Genomic DNA, 15,154 nt, shown 5'->3' with positions numbered 1-15,154 from the left:
CAATAACTTCTCTCTCAACCACTAGAGCACCATCTGCTCTCGCTGCTGTCCTTATATTTCTTTTATTTATTCTATTATAAGCAATAGAATAAAAACAAACCCTGCAAGGTCCACATTCCACAACTCGTCTTTTCAGTGATTTACGGAAATTAGATCCACTTTCGGCTAAAGTTGTCTGCCATAGCACTTCGAGATTCGTTCGGTTCCCTTACGCGCTCTCCACGCGCCAACAACTTTTCCATGTTTTAGGGCTACTTTAATCCAACGCGTAGTTTGAATCTCAGAGATCGTCCATCCAACGGTGGAGATCTGCTCACCTCGTTCTATAAATAGGTGCGTTCCGGGGAAGCGACTGTTCACACCAAAGAAAAGAAATTTCTTCAGAGCTTTCGCCATTTTCTCTCAACCTTCAGCCTTTCTTTCAAAACTCAAATCCTTTCTTCATCACTTTAATCCTTCTCCTTCCGAATCTTCTCTCCCATCTAGTTGATTCAATCACTTCTTTCCTCTGAGCTTTCAAATCTCCAACACCCCATCATCAACCTCAATCCTTCTAAGATTAATCCGCCCCAAACACTCAATCACTTTGTTGATCTTCACTTTTCACTTCCTTTCAACCCAACACCATGGAACCACGAACTCTGCAACTAATGGAGCTTCAAACCCAGCAACAATTGGAACTACAAGCCCAGCAACCAACCGAGGAGGGAGGAAGCAACCAAGCAGCCGGGAGTAGTGCCAACACACCTATCAGGCCGACCACTATCCGGTGGACTCCTACACCAGCCCAACTAAGAATCCTTCAGGGGCTCTACTATGACAAGGGTTACAAGTACCCATCTCCAGAGCAGATTCAAGAGATCTGTCTTTATCTGAAACCGTATGGGGAGATCGAGGACAAGAACGTCTTCTTTTGGTTCCAGAACCTCAAGGCTCGAGAGAGGTTGAAGTTGAAGGAATTTCGGAACGTTCGGGTTGGTGGATCTCTCGATCTCAATTTTGGATCCACAAGTTCTACTGATGATGGTAGGTCCATTGATCTCAACTTCGGTTCCACTGGTTCTACTGGTGATGATGGATCAATCGATCTAACCCTTGGGTCACAATCATTCATGGAACGACGAGGAGGAGATCACCAGGAGGTCGAGACTCTTCCTCTGTTCCCTGAGCACGGTGAAAACATCCTTGGTAACCCGAAGACTACATCAGAGGGCGGTAGCTCATTTGGTTACTATTTCGGTGGCTCAGGCGGTTACAACAGTGGCTCACCTGTTTCTCTTGAGCTCAGTCTCAATCCATCCGGAGCCACTGATTTAGCTTAGAATAGTGTAGTCCTCTGTTTGTTTATTTTGTAATATAACTAAATCAATAAGATTGGATGTATGTCGTTTCTTCTTTTTGTTAAACCAACAACGATACCAAGGATCGAACCTTGGTCACCAACTGCTCTTTCAAACCTTAGCAAATTATGCTGCACACATCTTTCATAATTGGCATCTTTCTAAGAGGAGCTTAAAGTATTAGCTCTATTGCCCAAGCACTAACAAAGTGGTAAAAGACTAATCTGTTAAACAATGAAAAATGCATCATGCAACATACCACATAGAACAACATTTTACAAAAGAAGTCACACGCAAAAGTCTACTATAGACATCAAGCACATCCTGTCACAACACACCAAGAGATTAGGTCTTCTAGTATCACACTTCGCCTTAGTAAGAAAAATCTTAAGGCTAATAAGGCACCTCTATTCCTTACACCTTGCTAAAGTTAGCATCCATTAAACCAATAGTCTTGAGAACTCTATCTCATAATCACTCACACTCCTATCATCTTTGAGTTGTGAGATCAATTCTATTTCCAACTACTCCTAAATCCTCAACATTTTCACCATTTCAACCTAAGAGTAGATTTAATCACATCAACCACAAGTGGAATAGTCAGCTCAACCTCTAATGCCTACACTTCATCCTCAAAAGATCATGTTCCTACATAAGACTATACCTCAACCTAAGGGTCTACCTCAATCCTTAATTATGCTTCCCAATCTGTCCATTACTCTAGAAGCATAGCAATACGTGGTCAAACTTGTACAACACTCGAACATAGCATAACTCAATACAAGTACCTAATCACCAATATACTAACACACCGAGGTATTTCATAACTCCTAATACGACCTAACGTCCCTACTGACTCCTACACTCTTACATACCAATGACTTGATCAATACCGAAGAGCATACGATGGGGATCCGCTGCAGACGGGCCATCACTCGGAAAGTATTGACAAATCATTGAATATGCACCTTACGCTCTGATACCAAACTGTCACACCCCGAATCTTGAAATAAGGATTCAAATCCGGAACATGACTAAAAACAATACAAATACGTTCTGAATTTTTCTCTCAGAAAACAACCACTAAATACACCTCTTGATATTACATAAACCAAATCCTCAAGCTACTTATTACAGCACACTCTCACCAAATCAAATTGTAAAACTCAATGAGTAAAATTCTCCTCACAAAACAAATGCTATAAATCCAATACTAATACTCTAAACCGCACGATCACTGCCCTGATTCTCCTGACCTGTGAGATTACCCGCTACACAATTTGAATAGTGTACCGGGAATGCAACAACACCAAACCCGGTAAGCCATGACAGCCCGTATGAGTAAACAAGAAAGAACTGTTGATTTATTTAATTACAATTATTATAACTCAAGTAAACAATCAACACACTCACAAGGTAACTCCAAAAATCTCATAAACATAAAAGTAGGTATTTTTCGATACTCTCTTTTAAAACTCAATCAACAAATATTGCATCATTAATATGTGAAACAACATTAAAGTAACACATGCTTGATTTTCTTTTCACTAATACCTTCACATATTCAAAATATATCATGGATAGATATTTGATCAAAATAACATAACACCTTCACATATTCCAAATATATCATGGATAGATATTTGATCAATTTCACATAACACCTTCACATATTCAAAATATATCATGGATAGATATTTGATCAATTTCACATAACACCTTCACATATTCAAAATATATCATGGATAGATATTTGATCAATTTCACATAAGTACATTTCTCTTTTTAGTGAATTTTCAGATTAACTGGTAACAAATCACAAATCCACATGCTAGGGACCGACGTACTATTCCCATAGCATGGGACAACCAGGTTGACTGGTATCAAATCACAAATCCACGTACTAGGGACCGACGTACTATTCCCAAAGTACGGGTAAGCCGCAGCATACCAAAGACACAACTAAGGCATGTATACTCAAAGTAAGCACCCTTCCTAAGAGTATAATAGTGCACTATCTGAAGGGACTAGGGCCCACAGCTTAACTCCTCATAACACCAAAACAGTTTTACCAGTAATTCACTTAAGCACGGGGTTGTTGTAATCACCCGGCTTTATAATTATATTTTTCAGCCATAAACAATTTCTCAACATACAATCTTTATAAGTTTTAGATCGTATAAATGTGTATAAATGTATATGTACACCCATATAAAGAGACATATTATTTCAAGACAAATCTTTACTTCTTAGAATAATTTCCACATATTCACAATTGGGCATATAAAATAGTTTTCACACCTCATGATCAACATTTCATTATTCAACAATTAAATGGGAGATTAATAGCTTGAATAATATCCAATCAATTCTCAATCAATTCATCATGCCAATCACACATCAACCAAAATATATATTCCACGTAAATATATATATACGTAATCATCCGCTCAGGAATGACTACTAATACCAACTATAGTTCAAGTATAAAAACCGTGAAATTCATTTGTATAATAAAATCATTTTACTTACCTATGGACCGTAGTTGATCAAGTCCATATGATTTAAAACAAATATTTATTCCATAAATATTTTCACACAATTACCACAAAATAGAGTAATTAAATTTATTCGGTTCGTAATATGAACCATGTGAGGTTTACTCACCTCTAATCCAGCTGCGTCTTCTAAAAAGTCGAATATATCAATATTCCGAACGCTCGTCAACTCAAACCGTCAAGTACCTAATCAAGTATGGTCTTTGCTTAGTAAACGAAACACGAAATAACCTTAAACGACGATCCAACGGTCGGATTCAAAAATAAAGACGATCCAACGGTCGGATCCTCACGGATCGCCCTTAGGATCATCCTCCAAAATTATCACGAAGATCCAACGGTCAGATCTTCCTGAATCGTCCTTATAAACATCTCCACAAAATTTCATGAAAATCCGACGGTCGGATTCTCACGAATAGACTTCCGAATCACTATTTCACAATTATACGAAGATCCAACGGTCGGATCTTCGCCCGTGACCTCACAAAGTCACCGGGACAGTCATACGATCAACATATTAAAATTTGAAGTAAAACCGATGGTCTGATCTTCACAGATCGTAAACCGAAGATAAAACGTAAAACCGTTAAAACATAAATCCACTATTTATCAACGTTTTCTAAAATAACCTTGTAATATATCAAAACGCTCGTATGGATGCGTAGATCATTGTCCAGATAATATAAACTCAAAATATGGTCCGACGCGCCGCCACAAGCGGTGGTCAACACGGCGGTCAACGAGGCGGTCAACCACCTCCGATGCAAAAGTCGTCAACTACAAACTTCTTCAAAATGAAAGGGAGATCAACTTTCATACCTGGAGCTAAGTCCGGTTCGGCCTAGATCGTCCTAGATCAAGCTTTGAAGTTCAGATTAATCTGGTGCGTCTGATCTGATCAGATTCGATCTGGAGCGTCCAAAAAGTCAACTCTTGATCTACAGGCCTTCACTCCAAATCGTCAAGCATGGAGGATATGAGGATGATCAGCAGGAGGAGGAGATCACGAAAATGGGAAGGATCGGCCCATGCATCGCCGGAAAAGTAGTTTTCCGGCCGGGTCCGATCGCACGACTGAGCTTCTTCGATCCAGCTTCCGGGGCAGCGACGGAGCAAGGCGACACCAGAGGGAGACTGGGCTTGGAGCGGCGATCACAGAGAGGTCCGGGTCGTGGCCTGAGGTGCAGCGACGGCGCTGTTGGAGCCGGGTCGGGTCGGCGAAAACCCGAGGGTTCTGAAGGTCGAAGGAAGAGAGAGAACGGAGAGAATGGGGGACTATTCCGCAAAAGAGAAAATGTTTCGTCCTTAAATGAAAAATCAGAAAATTTCCCCTATTTATAGAAAATTCCCAAATTTCAAATATTCATAACTTATTCATACGAACTCCGAATATTGCGTTCCACATATGCACGCGATCGTATCGACGAGCTCTACAACTTTCATGAAGGAAGCCTTCCCAAATTCGGTACATATAAAAAGTCAACTTTCGCGGGTCCCTAAATAACGTTCGTTTTCGAAAATAAAATCGTTCGAACTACTTCCACAACTTCTTCAAGCTTCGTACTCGCTCCTAATACCGAGAAATCAATTATAAAAATCCACAGAATTTAATTTGGATTTTTCGGGGTATTACATCTGCCTCCATCTGAAACAGTATGGGCAGATCGAGGACAAAAACGTCTTCTTTTGGTTCCAGAACCTCAAGGCTCGTGAGAGGCAGAAGTTGAAGGAATTTCGGAACGTTCCGGTTGGTGGATCTCTCGATCTCAATTTTGGATCCACTAGTTCTACTGATGATGGTAGATCCATTGATCTAAACTTTGGGTCACGTGTCGGCTATGGTGTTGACCCATATTCCTCCTCACCCTTCAACACTAATACCAGTACTACCTCCTTTGGCACAACAGGAGGACAATCTTTCATGGAACAACGAGGAGGAGATCACCAGGAGATTGAAACCCTTCCACTATTCCCCATGCATGGTGAGGACATCTTTGGCAACATGAAGACTACTTCCGAGGGAGGTGGCGGTTATGGCGGTGGCTCTCACATTTCCCTTGAGCTCAGTCTCAACTCCTACAGAGATGCAGACATGGCTTAGTATTATTATTATTATTATTATATATATATATTTTTTTTAATTTTTAATTTTTTTTTTTTTTTTTGTAAATAAGACTGAATGAATGCAATTTTTTTTTTAATATTTTTTTTTATATATTTTTTTATTTATAGAAAGGACTCAAAAATAAAAGACAAATATATATATATATAGGACTCAAAATGAAAGACAAAAATATAAATCTCTTCCCCCACACTTAAATATTGCATTATCCTCAATGTAATTAATTAAAAGCATGCAATGAAATAAGTAAGCATAGATAGAAGACATTTACGAAAACAAATCCTAAAATAAAAACTAAAGAGAAAAATTGAAAAATAAAAAGAAATAGGGAAAGAGAAAACAAATCTGATTTGCATGGGTTGCCTCCCAAGTAGCGCTTGTATTTTACGTCTTGCAGCCAGACGGTACCTACATTAAATAAAGTTAGTAACTATAATTAACAAAGAAATACAAAATAAAAACAAGTATAACTATTAATTACAAACTACAAGTATAATTAACAAGTATATTGTACATAAGACACAAGTTAAGTACTCAAGTGAGTATAAAACGTGAAAAGTATTTTTACAAGTTTAAAGTGTGAAACAACAAAATAATTTACACATATAGAGTATTCACAAGTATTTCTTTTATTATAAACATTATTGATATCGAATCAAATTCCAAGCGGTAAATCAAGTGGACGTGCGGCCCAAGTATAGTCGCCTAGACACAAACTCCCTTTCAAATCATTTGGGCAACCTTACTGAAATGGCCAGGTGGGGGAGGGCGAACACGAGAGGAAAAATCCATTTTGGCATGAGCTACTCCCACATAGTGGTTTAGGCCCATTTGCAAGCACTTCTGGATTCAAAAACCCGTCATGAACGTTGTCCCCTTCCTAGACACCATTTCACATAGGCTTTCTTACTAAGATGAAAAAGTTCATAAGTGTGAAGACAGTTCAACAAGTGTTAATAAAGGCCGCCCTCAACCTTAAGGGACCTGAGCTAGGTACCAATAAGGGGTTTAGGCCAATATTAACAAAAGAGACTTCACCTATTCCTCTCAATTTACAACCTACAATTAAAATTCGTGTTCAATAATATAAATAAAAAATTAAACTAAGTTTTAAACAATTTATATACAACAAATATATACAATAAATGACACAATTTAGCAAGTGATTTTTCAATCCCCGGCAACGGCGCCAAAAATTGATGTCGCTCAAAGCAAGCGCGCAATTTAACCCTGAAATGTCGTTAGTAGTATAAGTAAGTAGGGATCGTTCTATTCCGGGGATTGAGGGTACACCTGTCATTGTCAAACAATTAAACAATTAAAATTAAAACAAAGTATAATATTCACAAAGATATTCACAAGTATAAACATTATTTACGAAAAAGGGGGGATTTTGTTTTTGGTTTTTTTTCGAAAATAAAACTAAGTTAACAAAATAATTAAAATGCAAAACATAAAAATAAAATAGAGTGAGAGAACAAAGATCAAAAACCGAAACATATGATTAAAATTGATTCAAACCCTAATATTGTTCATCTAAGTCATGAGAGAGGAGTTGATCATGTGAAACATTCGAAAGCAAATGATTTCCCATATTTTACTTTTCAATGCTAATTAACCTAAGCGAAAGCACCTAGATTAATCCTATCAAACATGCAATCAAGCCCTAGAAAGCTAGTCAATCATGACATGTTTAATGCATTAGACATAGAGAAAGGCTATCAACTCAAGTGTACAACTTAGTTATGGAAAAGTCCACCTAATTGCAATCCTCTTCAATTAAATTCGATTCTTGTCCAGAACCTTTACTACTTTTGATTCAAGTTACACAAAACGAAAAGTCGATTTCATGTTCTTAAACCTAGCACCAATTACATGCAAATCCTATAAGTGTCGACCCAAATAAGATAAACATATAAAAGTTTTCTGTAAAGCAAATTTAATCGAACAAACTCACATAAGCAACTTAGAATCACAATTATATGAATCTAAAAATTCTCAATTAATCATAAAATTCCAGAAATTAATATTCATTCAAACACATATGTCAACTAGAACAAAACCAACGAAATCAAAGCAAAGGTTACAAAGGAGAATCGGATTACACCGTGAGATGGAGATGAGATGAACGAATTGAGGATGTGGTCTCTTGAATCTCGAAAGCAAGCTTCAAGGATGGTGATGGAGGATGATGCTCACGGCAATTCTTCTTCTCCCTTGGCCTTGCTTGAAATGTTGAATGCACTAGAGGATGGAGAGAAAATGGAAAGGAAATGGAGAGACAAAGAAGATGGAATGGATGAAGGAAATTGGTGACTAAGGAAAATGGAGAGGAAATGGAGAGACAAAGAAGATGGAATGGATGAAGGAATTGGTTTTGAGAGTGAGAGGAGAAGTGTATTTATAGCCCAAAAAATGATGAATGGAGGGTGGAGATGAACATAAATGAAGGGCTAGATATGTTAGACAAATTTGTAAAAAATATCTTCCCACATGTTTATCACTTGTTCAACTTGAATTGATTTTCCTCCTCAAGTTTTTCCACTTGGTTGCAACTTTGATTTTCCTCCTCAAGATTTTCCACTTCCTTGCAACTTTGATTTTCCTCCTCAAGATTTTCCACTTGGTTGCAACTTTGATTTTCCTCCTCAAGATTTTCCACTTCCTTGCAACTTTGATTTTCCTCCTCAAGATTTTCCACTTGGTTGCAACTTTGATTTTCCTCCTCAAGATTTTCCACTTGGTTGCAACTTTGATTTTCCTCCTCAAGATTTTCCACTTGCTTGGAGGTCCTAAAAAAATAGAAACTAATAAGAAAAATAGAAACTTTCCTAAAATGAAAAATGGCAACTTACTAAAAATGATAAATAGAAACTACAAAAATATAAACTTTCTACAAATAGGAACTTTCCCAATCAAAGAATGGAAACTTTCCTAAACAGGATTTTAATAAGGAAATAACGTAAGAAATGTAGGGAAATGCAGTTAAAACGTCGCATTAAAATGCTCCTATCAAACGACTAGGCAGAGTTTTGGTGGGAACAATATCTGACACATAAGAAGGAACACTAGTTGACACAGAAGGAGTATTAGATAAAGAAGGATTAGAACATACCTCGGGTGATGATTGAGCAGGCGAGACCACTAAAGGAGAGGGAAAGACAGAAGAATTGTTCAAAACGGCATTGGTGACATCATGAATTTCATCGGAAACAGAATCAGAAACTTCCTCTTCAACAGACCGGTCAGACTGATCCAGTAGACTGGTTAGTAGCTGACTACCCAAATTCTCTTCTCTATTCGGTGGGCTGCTGTCCTCTTTTTCAAGTTCCGTTCCAAAACACTCCAGCCTTGAGAACTCGGATGCTAGTCTCCCATCTTGCCCACTAAACAAATCTTCATAATAACAAGACTTCTCCCCCTGACGAGGAGTCACAGGAGGCAAAAAATAACATGCATCTTCACTGAATGTAACATCCATGGTGACATAAAACTTTTGGGATTGAGGATGATAACATTTGTAACCTTTCTGATGAGAACCATACCCCACAAACACACACTTAAGGGCTCTAGCATCCAACTTTGACCTTTGATTATTATATAGATGAACATAAGCAATACAACCAAAGACACGAGCAGGAAGAGTATTAGAAGATGGACTAGAAACATAGTTAAACAGGACCTCAAGTGGTACACGACCTTAAAGAGGGACAGACGGAAGACGATTGATTAGATGAGAAGCACACAATACAGCCTCTCCCCAAAGATACTTAGGCATGTTAGCACTAAGTAGAAGAGACCGAGCCATGTCCAGAACATGACTATTTTTCCGTTCAGACACCCCATTTTGCTCAGGTGTCTGTGGGCATGAAGTTTGATGTATGATGTCATGGTGTTGGAAATATTCATGAAAAGAATGATTGACAAACTCACCCCCATTATCGGAACGAAAGACCTTAACATGAGCATCATATTGAGTACGAACAAGCTTATGGAATGCTGTAAAAGCAGAGAAAACAGAATCTTTGGACATAAGTAAAACCACCCAGGATAATCGAGTACAGTCATCAATGAATAACACAAAATATCGCATTCCAGAAAGGGTAAAATGTTTAGAAGGACCCCATACATTTGAATGAATTAACTCAAAAGGCATAGTACTAGAATGAAAATTCGAATGATAACTAGACCTATGACTCTTAGCCAAAGCACAAGTTTCACAATGCAGGCTAGACTCACTAACTCCCAGAAACAATGAAGGCATGGACTTCTTCATAACTCCAAAAGATGGATGACCCAAACGCCTATGCCACAACCATAGCTCACTTAATCTGTCAGAATTCAATGTCAGGGCTAAAGGCTGTTCCGGTGCTTGTGTTGGCTCTGCGTACATGCAATCCAAGTGAAACAGTCTCCCCCTCAGGTCTCCGTTGCCCATGATCACCCTGGTGCACAGATTTTGAAAAATAACATACATTGGATAAAAAGTTACAGAGCATTTATTTTGTGACTGCAACTGGGATACAGACAAAAGATGATGAGACAATGAGGGTACATAAAACACATCATGCAATACAATGGATGGTGTAACCTGAACATACCCAATACCTAAGACTGGAAAAGACGCACCATTCGCATTAGAAACATGGGATATAGAAGGGGATGACATAGACATAAAGAAGGACTTATCATAGGTCATATGATCAGACGCACCAGAATCAATTATCCATGTATCACTACCAGTAAAGTCAGAAACATGTAAAGCAACACCAATTTTACCTCGAGTTCCCTTAGTCAAGGAAACATTACCCTGTGAGGGATCTTACCCTCCAATGCCGTAGAAGTCAGGTTCTGGCACCAATTGGACTGCCACTTTGCCTCTTTGACCACCACCACGTCCTTCATGTCCTCCAGTATTATTGCCTCCTCTCCAACCAGAGTTGTTGTAATTAAAACTTCGCAGCTTAGGACATTGATTCTTGAAATGGCCAACTTCCTTGCAATAGTTGCAAGCCATTTGATGATATCCCTGATTTTGTGGCTGATACTGACTCTGAGATGGAACTAGGGTAGAATTCCCAATCTGAGGTTGAGGTAGAGGTGGAGGTGTAGCATGGATTGCTAAACTAGAAATTTCAGTACGAAGGTTCTGAGCAGCAGCCTTATTACCTTCATCTCTTCGGATATAGGCAAAAGCTTGTTCCAATGTAGGTGGAGTTGCAAGACGCAATAACTCATTCTTTGCCCCTTCAAAGTGAGGGTCCAGGCCAGTAAGAAAAATATGGACACACATCTTGTCCTGCTCAGTCCGATAGGAATTAATATCAACTTCACAGGTCACAGGATTAGGGTTTCTCTGATCAAGCTCCTGCCAAATTGTCTTCAAATTCGCATAAAAGGTTGCAACAGGCTGTCCACTCTGAGTTATTTTGAAAGCTTTGACATTCAATTCATGAACACGAGCAAAGTCACTCCCATCATAATATGTAGCAGCAACAGAATCCCAAATTGCTTTGGGAGAATCATAGTTAGCAAATAATCTCATTACCTCCGGAGTCATAGCCTTGAGAAGAATTCCCATCACATTAGTATTTGCCGTATCCCATTCATCGGCTTTTGGTCCTGCAGCAGGTCTTGCTGCACTACCGGTAACATAACTCCACTTTTCAATCCCTTGAATATGGATCTTCATAAGCCTCTGCTATAACTGATAATTAGTGCCATTCTGAACAAAACTTGAATTATCTGTCACATTCTGAACAATCACAACCTCACGGGCCACAGAGTTCACCCCTCCATTTTGAGATCCTCCAGTATTCCCGTCGGTAAGAGTCAAATCCACCATTTTTTTTTTCCAGACCCTACAAATTGTAACAAAAAGAATACCAAAGAACCAGGAGGATATGGACGGACACAAGAACAAAAAAGGATAAACTGATGGACAAAGGATGAAATCAACTTGTAGAAGCAAAAGAACCAATTCACGACTTGCAGAAGCAAAAGAACCAATTTGACAAGAAGAACCAAGGCAAGAGAATCAACTGACCAAAAGAACCAATTCAACCAAATTAAAAGAGACTGAATCAAAAGAACCCTATATTCGCAGAGGAAAGAACAAACCGAGTCCGAATGGATCTCGGCTTTGATACCAAGTCAAACAGAATAAAGGAATAAGAGATTGAAAATTTTCTGATATGATTTACCTTCTCCAAGAACGGAGTATATATACAAGATACATCAAGACCTATTAGGAAACTAATTACGAGACCTATTAGGAAACTAATTACAACAGAATAATCCTAATAAAACACAAAATTCACAATCCTAATTACATGGCATGACTCATGCCAACAGTCCTCAATTCTTGGTGAGTTTGTTTCGGATCGGGTGGATCTTGGCCTCAATCTTGGGACTGTTACTGTTGGGACAGCTGGCGGTGGCTCAAAACGGTACTAAGCTCAGGTTTTGGTGGCTATGGTGGTTGCACTGGGTTGAGACGGCATTGGAGTTGCGTTCGTTGTTACTGACAACCATGGAATTTGGTGGCGTTGGTTGGGTGCCCGGCAGGTGGGCTAGTCCATTACTGCTGGGGCTGGCGGAGGTGTTTTAGAGAGGCGGTGGGCCTCTGACTTGGTGGCCGAAAAGGTTGAAGACGACGTCGTGTGGGAGGCTGCTGCGATGGGTGTCCGGATCATTTTGAGTTACCTAATTTTTGGGCTGTCTTGAGGCCCTCTTCACCCATTTGGTTGGCCAGCTCTATCCATGGGTCTGGACCCCATTGAAGAAGATTAAGATTCCAAAAAGAAGGAGAAATTGATGAATAGATTGCAGGAATTCACCATAGTCGAGGTTGTCAATGGTTCTAACCCGTCTAAGGTTAAGGAACCAATAGTTGCTTAATAGGTTTTCCTAGTATTGATTGTTTATGCTTATAAGAATATCTCTATGAGTTTTGTGGAAGTACTTAGCTTTTTCGTACCATAATTGCGTGCTAGGCGTATAAGGTTGGGTATAATAGATTGTCTGCAAAGCGAGGTGTTTTTATGTGGTATAGACTACTATGAGTGAAAATATTTGTGGTATAGACTTCTATACTATTCATGATTTATATAGACTTCTATACTATTCATGATTTATGAACCGGAACATACTATTAGTATGTTCTCTTTTATCAAAATAAAAATTTGTGGGTAGGCGTAGGCGTCATAATAGTTTTACCTTTTCTTTGGCTCGATCTTTATTTTTTAGAGCAGAGTTTACCTGATTGGTGAAAGTCTCAAATCTTATTCAGGAATAATTTCTTTTTTATTGCATGCTACTTTAAATTTTCCAATAATATCAAAGTAATCTTTCCCAAAACTAACAAGTTACAAACAAATGATGAACATAATATTTACAATAAAACATTAAATGGTTAACTACTATCATAATCATGCGGCTAAACAATGTCAGATTCGCTTGACCATTCTCCGCTACTAACATAAGATGATCGAAGGAATCAAGGAAAGTAAACGGTTTTGAACGATTTAATGACATCGTACCTTGGGACTAAAACATGGTTAGTTTGTAACTTTGTATTACGAAACTAATTGATTCGCGTTGCGACTTTAATCAAAAGATTATTTCGTCACAGAATATAACTGTGGATTCGTAAGGCATGCACTGCAGCAGCGCACTGCGTTTCCAATACATGATTACATTATGACGACAAGAAGTGCCAAGCAACTGTGACCCGTATCACTGATTTCAGACACCAATGCAAGCTTCACGGTGAACCACATCACAGACCTGGAAAAAGACAAGGGAATATCACATTTCAGACATTTGGAAATGGGTTTTAGTTTTCAACTTTGCAATGAACACCATCTCAATGCAAGGAACTGTTTCGATGAATATATAGTTATATACACATAAGGCTACAATGATTGCTTGAAATAGAAGTGAAGTTTGGCCTGGACTATGAAGCCTGTGAAATCTTAGAATGCTTTCAAGTCTCTTAGCCTAGTTTGGTAAGCGGCAGCCCCTACTTTTTTCACATCATCAGTTTCAGACCAAAAATGTTTGTGGTGAGTTGAAACAACTCACCTTCCACTGAAATTTTTCTTGTACCAAACTCACTAACATGCATGCACATGCGGGAAGAAACTGTGGAGAAGAATTTAGGGTTTAGGATTTAGAGCCGAATATGAGGAGAGGGCGAGAGGATAGAGAAGCTATTACCTAGGTCAACCAACTTCTACGCATATTTGATGAACATGTGAATAACATACGAAAATTAAGATAAAAGATAGCAAACATAGGGTGTAACTCAAAGTTTTTAGTTTACTTGGTTGTGCAGTGTACATTATTATTTAATAGTCTTAGATTACAAAACATTTTTTCCAAACAAATTTTTTACTTTTATCGTTATATAATTTTTGCATGGATTGAGCGAATGTTTTAATTATTTGCGGCAATACTTTTTTTATTTTTTTATTTGTCAATCACACGGTATCCTCAAAAACTTCCTAGGCCCAGAGACTAATCCGTGCTCGAGAGATCTTGTCAGAACGCTTCCTCCTCCCTGGCCACCAAGAATATATTGGGATTTAACTCCAATAAGCGTCGGCGATATTCGAACCCGAGGCTCTTACCAACTCGACCACATGTGGTGGTTGTTTGCGACAATACATAAAATTTCAAGTTAGAATTTTACAGAGGATATTACAATAAATATCTTTGGTGTATTAAGTTAGACTTTAATAAGTACATTTTGTATGTTAAGTAATGAGAAATGTTTGAGCAATGAACAAAAAACATGTATCTAACTTTAGTCTACATTTATGATGAATGTATAGTATTACATTTATGATGAATGTATAGTATTGTTGCAATTACTTAAGCAGGTTAAATTATGGTTCATAACAATTTAATAAAAACTCAAAAACCACCCTGACTCAAACACCACACAACCTCCAGTTCTCGTGCCATTGACTCTTCAGATAGCTGAAGGGTGTTCATTTTCTTCTAACTAAGATACTAGGATAAAGCCATTCGAATGACTCATGAACTGCTCTTTTAAGATGTACAATACTTACTCCAAAGTCCCAAATCAACATTGATAACAGTAGTTGAGCCAAGATTTCTGTTCATTG

The 15,154-nt window shown here is 38.3% G+C and overlaps 1 protein-coding gene across 1 annotated transcript; it reads right to left on the bottom strand.

Moving 5' to 3' along the window:
- Positions 1 to 9,720: 9,720 nt before the first annotated feature.
- LOC112172419 lies at positions 9,721 to 11,712 on the bottom strand. Its single transcript, XM_024309752.1, has 2 exons — positions 10,847 to 11,712; positions 9,721 to 10,465 (listed from the first exon to the last, which is right to left on the bottom strand). Exons 1-2 carry the CDS (start codon positions 11,710 to 11,712, stop codon positions 9,721 to 9,723), a joined length of 1,611 nt encoding a protein of 536 aa, XP_024165520.1.
- Positions 11,713 to 15,154: the final 3,442 nt, after the last annotated feature.

The sequence above is a fragment of the Rosa chinensis genome, chromosome 1 (genome assembly GCF_002994745.2).
Source record: "Rosa chinensis cultivar Old Blush chromosome 1, RchiOBHm-V2, whole genome shotgun sequence".
Classification (NCBI taxonomy): domain Eukaryota; kingdom Viridiplantae; phylum Streptophyta; class Magnoliopsida; order Rosales; family Rosaceae; genus Rosa; species Rosa chinensis.
Note: the sequence above shows the minus strand (reverse complement) of the source record. Positions and strands in the feature narration are given on the sequence as shown.